Consider the following 9400-nt stretch of genomic DNA (forward strand, 5'->3'; position numbering starts at 1 on the left):
GTTTCCAACATTGTGTGTGTGTCTGTGTGTGTGTGTGTGTGTGTGTTTCATAGTATTTTTCTATAAACTGGCTGGGGAACTTTGCCACAGACATTTGCATATTTTCTAAACCTTTCAGGTGATTTCATTCGACAAGTGAATTCAGAATTGTGTAGCATATATATATATATATATATATATATATATATATATATATATATATATATATATTCTGAATAATCTCCCAACCTCTTGAATGTGAAAAACTAGAGGTAACTACTAACTGTATGGACTCAAATAGAAAGCATCACCTCTACTACTACTACTACTACTACTAATACTACTACTACTTCTACTACTACTACTACTACAGTGAAATGTTACTTTTTCTTTCATCCTGAGTATCATTACTGTTACCGATCTAATCTTGGCATATGTCATAACAGGCTTACATCATCCACAGGTGCTTTTCTGCTTTGATGCTTTCTCCTTGTACTTCTACTACGACACTTTTAATTGCAACAGACTATTTTCACATCGTAAAACTTGAATAGATGTGTTTCAGTATCGCTCCATTGCGATGTACGAATGAATAGTGAGCTGGTCGCGAGCGCGGACTCGTGGAACAGAGGGGGGCGCGCTCGCGGAGTCGGGGGCGCGCGAAGCGGTGTGCAGATGTGTCGCAGATTTTGTAAAGTCACTGGACGCACGGAAATATTCAGCTGAAGCGAAGTAGCTCCGGACAAATGGGCCGTTAAACTGTCGGCCGGGGCAGTAACGGGAGCAAGAGGACGCAACCGACGCACCGTCGTCACAACGCGAGCCCGCTAGTCCGGTTTGCAGGAGAGAAAAGACGTTACTTTGACAGCTACGAGCCCGAGGACCGCGGCGCGCGCGGAGATGGAGCTGTCGGCGATTGGAGAGCAAGTGTTTGCTGTGGAGTCCATCGTCAAGAAAAGAGTTAAAAAGGTGACCTCTTTACATGTCCGTCCGTTAAGCAGCGGGACGTTTTGGAGGTGACATGTTTTTTTTTAGGGCGCAATGGGTGCTACTTTGTGTGCTAATGACATCTTGAGAGATTAAATGAACAGAATTGCCCGACTAATCTGGTTATCTAATTGCAGGCAGTACAAAAAGGGGGAGGGGGGTCAGAGGAGGATGTTCCTTCAATGTAGTGTTTGCTATTGCACTGCGGCTTTAAAATGTCATGTGTTATTATTAACCAAACACCTTCGTTGTGGGCCGGTTTGCTTGCTATTGAGTCCAAGTTGCCATGTGGTGTTGACAGACGCAGGTGCGCAGCTAGAAATGATGGCCACGTCAGCGCGCACGTGGGCCCCTGGAACTCCTCAGATGGCTGAATGAGTTCACATGAACTTGTTTGAATTTACTTTGGGCAGACCAGGTACCGTAGTTTCGAAGTAAGTGCTCCATATGCACAGGTACAACGATGGGGGTTGTAATATACCTAAGTAAGTAAATATGCCCGAGTTTAAAACTGTCAAATAGCAGCTTATTCAAATGGAGAATATAAGTCTCAAAATGTCACATCATATGCAGACTGCAACTGTAATGGCTCCGTGGACTATTGATTCTTCTGTTTGTTTAGTTTATTATGTTGTCACCAATGCAAAACAAAAAAACGGATTTAATTAATACGTATACAACAACTTTCTATATCTTCCCATCCAGCAAGCGTGCGGCGTGTTTGCTTGATCAATGAGTAGAATACCTCTAATCGATATGTAGCTAAACGTGAACTTCTATTTCATTGGTGTTTGCAATTGAGATTGACTTGATATTGATGTGTCTGTATGAATGCTTTAAGGTTAAGTTTAAGTGAGACTTCATAGAGTATAAAGTGAAAGTTTAGTAGAGTCAGAATGTACATAGGCCAACATTAAAGTCATACGTGGTACACAGTGGACTCCCTCAGTGGACTCCTCCATCCACATCTACTCATGTTGCTATGTCTTAATAATTGTCATATAGGAGATTGGTTTGTACCCTAATATTTCTGTTATAGTGCTAAATGGCCACAATTCACCCAGAAACAGCATGATATTTACATGGATTATAGGTAAAAACTACATTGCACCCAGAACACAGCCCGTTTACTGTACAGGGGGAACTGAGGAAGTAGAATGAAGTCATGAAAAGTGGTGACTTCACCCGATGAGAATACCTTTGAGAGCTCGGAAGTCATTATCAGATGATGTCACTGCGGATGACTAACTCTGAGTGGATTGTTCTGATTTTGACTTTCACAACTCTGTTTTTTATATACAGTATATCTTCATTACTTACATTAATTACATGACACTATACATGTATAATTCATAAAGGGTTGTGTCTGCCTCAGGGAACTCTTGATAATGGGTGACTTGGTGAAATGTGATCAGGTGTTGTTTTTTTACACTGTGCTGAAGAAGAAGCAGAGATGCATGATGGAAACTAGGAGGTAGGGAGCTGTAACCTTCTCTGGTTTGGGTTTAATACAGGCTTAACAGGAAACATGTCACCTCCCACAGAAGGAGGATAGCACCCTGGGGCTAATCGTCAACACGATGCATCACCCTGCGAGTTTCAATGCAATCCAAATGAATGCTGGAGCTGTTACATCCTGAATACCCCAATCAAAGTCTAATCCGCAGTGTCTGAGTGGTGGTATAGGCGTGTCTGTTGATTGAAGCAGCCCCAGTAGGTGATTAAAAAAAGAAACACTTTCATTTTTTTTCCTCATCAAAGTCAGACATCTGCAAATAAATCCCCTTTGATAGATGTCTTTGGGATATTGACATGCCATACATGCATTGAGGCAACGATTAAAGCTCCAGTATATTCTGTGGTGTAATTTATTAAATGCGCTTCTCGGCTCATGCCACTGACAAACGTTGTGTCTCCACAGGGGAATGTGGAGTATCTGTTGAAGTGGAAAGGGTGGCCTCCAAAGTAAGTATGCAAACTTCATCCGAAGAATAAAAGTCGCAAAATGTGCATCATGACTTGCAAAGGCTTTATAAATATCCAAAGACAAGTACAATGGCCGTCAAAACATCAAAATCACGATACGTTACAACCTGTTCAGGTTGGTACCAAAATGTGAACTAAACGTTACTAAACTATGCTGCAATAATGGAGCACACACATTTGTGTAACCTCTCGCAGGTACAGCACATGGGAGCCCGAGGAGCACATTCTGGACCAGCGCTTGGTGCAGGCCTATGAAGAGAAGTAAGGCTCCACGCCACATGTCACACTGGACCCATGAAAAGACTTTGCTTGGATCCAGGTTGCTTGAATCGTTTGACAAACCATTTTCATTTATTAACCTGCATTGTCGACATCAATGTTTACCCGCGATCTTCTTCTCTGCCTGTGCTGGTTGCTTTGACCCCTTAGTAAAACACTGCTCCATGGTGCTCGTGGTCAGCATCTCCATAGGGCACTCGTTTGATTTGGGACTGCATATTCTGTCGGATACCTTTGTTTCTTCTTGTTTTGTCATGTGAAGAAGGTAGTGTTTACACAGAGCCGAAGAACGTCTCTTCAAAAGGTCGGCGATTCGCCTCTTTTTTAAAGTGTGCTGGTCTTTTTAGGGAGGAGCGAGAGCGAGCTCTGGGGAACAGGAGAAAAGGAGCCAAAGCCAAGAGACTCAGTCTACAGGTAAAGGTTAAAGTTCATCGTACATTTGTTTTCCTGTTTTCACCACCGCCTCCCTCTCCTCTGTAACCAGTGCAGCGTGTTCCTGCATCCTTCTGTTTGAAGACTTCACATTTCCATGTATCCTCTCTTTGCTCTTGTTTCAGGACACCGTCTACACCATGGATCTCCGCAGCGCTCACAAGACTCCGGAGCTACCTCCGCCTCGCCTGCGTCTCTCCCTCACGCGCTCTCTGCTCCCCGGGGACGAGAACGAGGACGAAGACGAAGACGAAGACGAGGAAGAGGAAGAGGATCAGCCGTACAGAGCCCGCAAGCAGGATCCACCACTGGCACATCGAGAAAGCAAACCCAGGAGGTCGCAGCACACTTGCCTTGACTCAAACCCTCCAAGTCCCACGTCAGAGGACTGGGAAGGCCGAGGAGAGGAGGAGGAAGAGGAGGAGGAGGAAGAGGAAGAGGAGGACGACAATGTAGAAAGTGGAGAGGAGGAGGACGAGGAGAAAGAGGCTCTAAAGGAGACAACAGAGAAGAGCAGAGGCACTTTAAATGGTAAGTGTGTCAGTCGGTCAGCCAGTAGACTCTAATCATCATCTCGACCCAGTTTACTTGACTCTGCGTGAGCCTCCTTGTAGGCACAGGCTTTTATTCACCAGGCATGCAACCAAAACCACGGCACGTCCTCCATCCTGAGCTGATTAAAGAGATGTGGTAGACTCATTAAAAGCTGTGCATTTGAAGTTTTCAGTCTTTCCCGTCATGCAACATCCCTTCGTTTGAAAGTTTGACCCCACAGCAGATGTACATCTTTGATAAATGACCTGAGACAGACGTAAAATACATTTTAACGATTTTAAAGCTGAGGGAATTCATCCCAAAAGGATGGCGTGGAGTGCAGAATATGACACTCCTCTTCTCCCCATCGCCTCAGAAGCACTTAGAGCTGTCTGTTCCTGCAGCCAAATATCGGCCTCTGTCAGTTCATAACATCTTTCAGAGCAGAGAGAATCCATCCAGTCCAGGCAGGCGGGTTAACTCAATCAGCGTAGGTTTGATGCGATGCACTGTCCGACTGCGACTCTACCCTCCATCTTCCTCTCTCCGTGTTCCTGTCTCACTCAGGACAGGACAGGGCAGACGAGTGGAGCTGCGCTGTCGGGCCGGACGAGGTCACCGCGTCCGAGAAGGCGGACGACATCTGGAGGCCCGTCCTCGGCCCGGGGGAGGTGACCGTCACTGACGTCACCCTCAACTCCCTCACGGTGACTTTCCGGGAATCCAGGGTGCCCAAGGGCTTCTTCAGAGACTGGGGCCAGTAGGTCTGATGTGCGATGTCTGGATGTGTTGGCGGGGAGGGAGCGGGAGGAACCGGTTTGAATCTCAGCGTGGGAAAGGGGGGGTTGACGGAGACATGGAAGGAGCTGCTGTCAGTATTCCCTCTCGCTCTATTCCTTCCCCTCGCCTGCTACTTCCAGCCTGGCCAGCGGGGCGTTTACTTGCGCAGTTACGTGGACATACATACGCTGAGCTGTGGCTCATATGTGACAGCCAGATTTAGGTGGATTTGTAGGCTGCTCGCTTTAAATGGGAATCCGTTCCAGTTGGCAGCACTTGGGCGAGCAGAGGGCCGTCGTTGGATCTCCCACTGTCTTAACTGTTGAGAAAGTGACAAAGTAGCTGAGTTCATGTTAATGTTGGGTCAAATGTGCCATGACAGGTATATGATCTTAACCTTTCCACCTTCAAGGTACCCCGTAGAGTTTGCTTCTTAGAAAACTGTCATCTCTCTCGAGGTCTGACAAACGTGCCTAATCCATTTCCTTCCTCATAAAACATCCGTAAAGCTCTTTTTTTTCCCCATGAATCCTCCCCTGCATTGCATACGTCCACGTTTGCTTCACAGTCCTCTTGCATTCTGCTGGTGCATTCTTACTTTTTGGGGAGCCGCTCATCAAAACATTGCTCCGTAGCGTTACTAATGGTCACAAACTCCACGGGGTTCCTCTAACGCAGTCAACAGAAAAGGCCTCATGCGTAAAAATGTCCGCTCTGTGCATGTGAACATGGCCGCTGTTTCTGTCTCTTCCACACGAAAGCTAACCGCTCGGTACGTGTTGCACATACTGATGTGTGCACAGCCGTCAGTCCCACACTAACAGGCAGCGCTGTACCTGTAACATGTGAACACAGACAGTTGCTACTCGTAGCTCAGTCTTGTACGCGTTTCATAAATCCTCTGTAGAGATGATTTGATCCGCCTGCATGCCTTCCTCCTCCAGTGCAGTTATATCAGTGCAAAGACGGCCTGTAGCTGTCTCTGTGTCCCTCAGCATCATTAGGGGTGGGGGAAGAAATCGATACAGCGTAGTATCGCAATATTTTGATTAAATGATTGATCGATACACGGAAGCCGACTATCGATCTTTTATTTAATCAATTCTAAACGTTTTGGTGACAATTTTGTTGACAAAGTTTTCCTTTGGGGACAATTTGCGGTTGAAAAAAATGTAATAAATCGCATTACATCGCAATACTCAATATATCGCGATAATATCGCATCGGGACTTAAGTATCGTGGCGGTATTGTACCGCGGGACCTCTAGTGATTCCCACCCCTAATCATCATCATCATCATCATCATCATCCCACAACATACAAGTAGTGGCTCTGTAGTGCACCAAAATCAATAAACTAGATGAGACTTGACAGCGTAATGTACTATGGAACTGCTCTGTATTTGCTGTTCATCATGAGGGTGTGTGTGTCCGTTTGTAGAGTTTGACCGACACGTAAATCACATCCTGTTTGATAAAAGACATTAATATATATTCATATCAATAGCATAACCTGGCCTTCTTAAACTGTGTTTGAGACCTTGTGGCAACCTATCACATCTGACAATGTGTCAACTTAATATACTTATTAAACTGTATCACAGTAATGTAGCCATGCATGTGGTATCAGTAAGAGAGTCTTACCTTTAAGTCAGACCCCGAAAACGGATCATATGATGGTACTAGTGCGTCGTGGGATGATTGAGGAGAACAAAATGAACTCCGTCTCCTCTCCAATCTTTGCTTTTATCTTGTGATGCATTTTATTACAACCGTTCAAGCCTTGACAAATAATTCAAATCATGAAATGATCAGCTCACAACCTTTGACGAGAGGCTGCAACGACATATTCCCTGATAGCGAAGGAGAGGTTTGAAATTTTTTCAAGCCTGCCCCTAAATCAAGGTGCCCAACTAAGAGGTCCAGAGATCCTCAGAGATGATGTTACATGTGCACCTATCCATACGATAAAAGAGTCAAGATGCATGATGGGACATTCTTAGAGGCACTCGAATGCACCAACGAGGACGGCCAAACAGTCCCCGCACGGCGTGGCATTATCCTTTGAGTAAGGGACGTGAATGTTCACTGGGCAACGCTGCATATCTCAAGAGACGTCAAGCTATCGTGGCCTGAGAATCAAGTAAAAGCAGAGGTTCACTGTTGGCCATGGAAACCATCTCACCTCAAGGTCTATTATTTCTGGCATCACATTAATAATTATGATTACAGACATAGCAGTATATTTAGATATCACTGTAAGTGTAATACTTAGACGTCAGACATTTGAATAGCGACTTTTCCCTGACAACTGAGAAAACTTCAGCAGAAATAAACAGAAGCCTGTTGCTGCCTGGAAAGTATGAAATTCATAAAGGATGTGCAATGTGGAGGGAAATAATATGACTAACGTGCGTAAAGACCACATAACCAATCAGATGATCATTCAAATATGTCCAAGAACTCATCAAATTCAATTAAAAAGCAAAACATTTTCAGCATTTACCTCATGTAGCCGCGTCCATCAACAAACTCATAAAAAGAGCGATACCACCGATGAAATAATAAATAGTAGAAGCCCAACTGAACGCAGTGGACCGCTGTGACCCTGCTGGCTTCCTGCCCGGCGGACGCAGGCGCTGACGCGGTGTGTCATGTCCGCTGGATCTCCTGAACAGTGGCGTGCCATCGGCCCGTAAGTTGTTTACTGCGCACTGAGGACGCCGGGTCAGCGCCTCGTGAGCTCCAAACTGTCTCTGTGTGACAATGAAGCTGCAGGGAACGGAAGTGCCTGATGTTGCATCATTTTGTTTTTCTGTCCGTGGAGCTTTTAGGGCTAATGTCTCTCTCTCTCTCTCTCTCTCTCTCCTTCACACACACACACACACACATTCACTGTTACTCCCTCGGCTTGTTTGGTTTCTGTATGTCAGAATGATCAGACTGACGCTCTTAGGACCTGAAACGAGACTTTAAAGGAGGAAGAGGGAACGGCAGCGGGGAAACATGTCGTTATTTTTCTACGTTGACCTGAATGTATATTTATTCTTTAAAGATACTCGTGTGTTTGTCACGCAGATGACTGAACAGAATAGTTTTTATACGGTTTGAGATAACCACTGAGCCTAATGTGGTCGCTTGTGCTGCCGTTTCGTCCGCCACCAAGTGAAGAACCTCGCACTTTACTGAAGATGTGAACCTGCTCCAGTCTACCAAGTGTCATTGTGTATAGAATGTAATACTAAAATAAATGTTGCTCATGTTTAATATGATTTTAATCACTTGTTTGGCTGCTTATTCACATACTAAAGAGCCTTGTGTGTAGTTTCTAATGCAGTTGGATGTGTCAAAATTGTGTATAGTGATATATTTGGGACCATAAAGGGTGATGCATTTAAAAACAGGTTTTTATCATGTCAAGGGAAGGGGCCAAAGAATATTAGGCGTGTAATATTAGTATTAGTGCAGGGCAAATACAGGTGTAAGTAATAACATTAATTGCGTATGTCATGACTGACTCATTAAGTAGAATAAGCACCACAATTCATTTAAACAATTCCCTGCGACGCGTCCAATCGATGCTTTTTCAGAAACTCAAATGTGTGTTATATATATTCATTTATTCACCTGCAGAAAATATCTTACTCAAAAGTGAAAAACAAAGCAACAGTTAAGTATTTTTCCAATGGTACAAACATACTTTATTGTACAATTAATTTATTGGCAAAAAACAATCAGACCACCAAAATAACTTAAAAAAAAGAAACTAAAGAAAATGGAGCAATAGTTATTTTTGCCTTCTCTCAGCAAGCACCAAAAATTGTTAACAAGAGGAACGAAAAAGTGGTCAAAGATTCCATTTGAATACTAAACAAATATTTAAATAGTCTTATTTCCAGTCTCTTTTTAGGAGAAGAAATGATTAAAACAAAACTATTTGTTCAGTTGCCATCAGTTTGTACAGTGATTCAGTATGTTTACAACTATATTCATGTACATGAAACACTTCTGAAAAAGGATGGTATAATATACTCCACGGCCTCCCCGCGCAAACTGAATGACGTCTGCAGTGTCTTTTTGCATCACCATAACATCTTTAATACAAAACAAAACATGTTTTATCTAATAATTCCTGTAGCTTCAAGTTTTATTTCCAAAAAATAAAATTAAATAATATATCTATATATAAAAGACAGTTTTTCCTTGTTTTTTCTTATAAAATAAGTCTCAAGATATATTGCCACCTGGTTCTGATGCGTCCCCTCCCCCATATCCACCAAGCCCAACCTTTTGAGAAAAATAGTGAGCATGTGAATATTGTGTCTTCAGTCCTCTCCATAAAAAGCTAAATGACCAAATTTAAACTCTTAGATCACACCTCTACTCAAGCCGGGTCGGCTCTAAGGTCGTGCAGGTTCACCTCT

General features: G+C 43.8%; 1 protein-coding gene across 1 annotated transcript; it reads left to right on the forward strand.

Annotated features, from left to right (window-relative positions):
- The first annotated feature begins 664 nt into the window (after positions 1 to 664).
- cbx7b (chromobox homolog 7b) lies at positions 665 to 8227 on the forward strand. Its single transcript, XM_068582485.1, has 6 exons — positions 665 to 948; positions 2888 to 2931; positions 3148 to 3213; positions 3579 to 3645; positions 3789 to 4194; positions 4765 to 8227. The coding sequence occupies exons 1-6, from the start codon at positions 880 to 882 to the stop codon at positions 4959 to 4961; spliced, it is 849 nt and encodes a 282-aa protein (XP_068438586.1). The 5' UTR covers positions 665 to 879; the 3' UTR covers positions 4962 to 8227.
- The last annotated feature ends 1173 nt before the right edge of the window (positions 8228 to 9400 follow it).

This window comes from Clinocottus analis, unplaced genomic scaffold, assembly GCF_023055335.1.
Source record: "Clinocottus analis isolate CAN_PGR_092001 unplaced genomic scaffold, fCliAna1.0.p SCAF_19, whole genome shotgun sequence".
In the NCBI taxonomy this organism is placed as follows: domain Eukaryota; kingdom Metazoa; phylum Chordata; class Actinopteri; order Perciformes; family Cottidae; genus Clinocottus; species Clinocottus analis.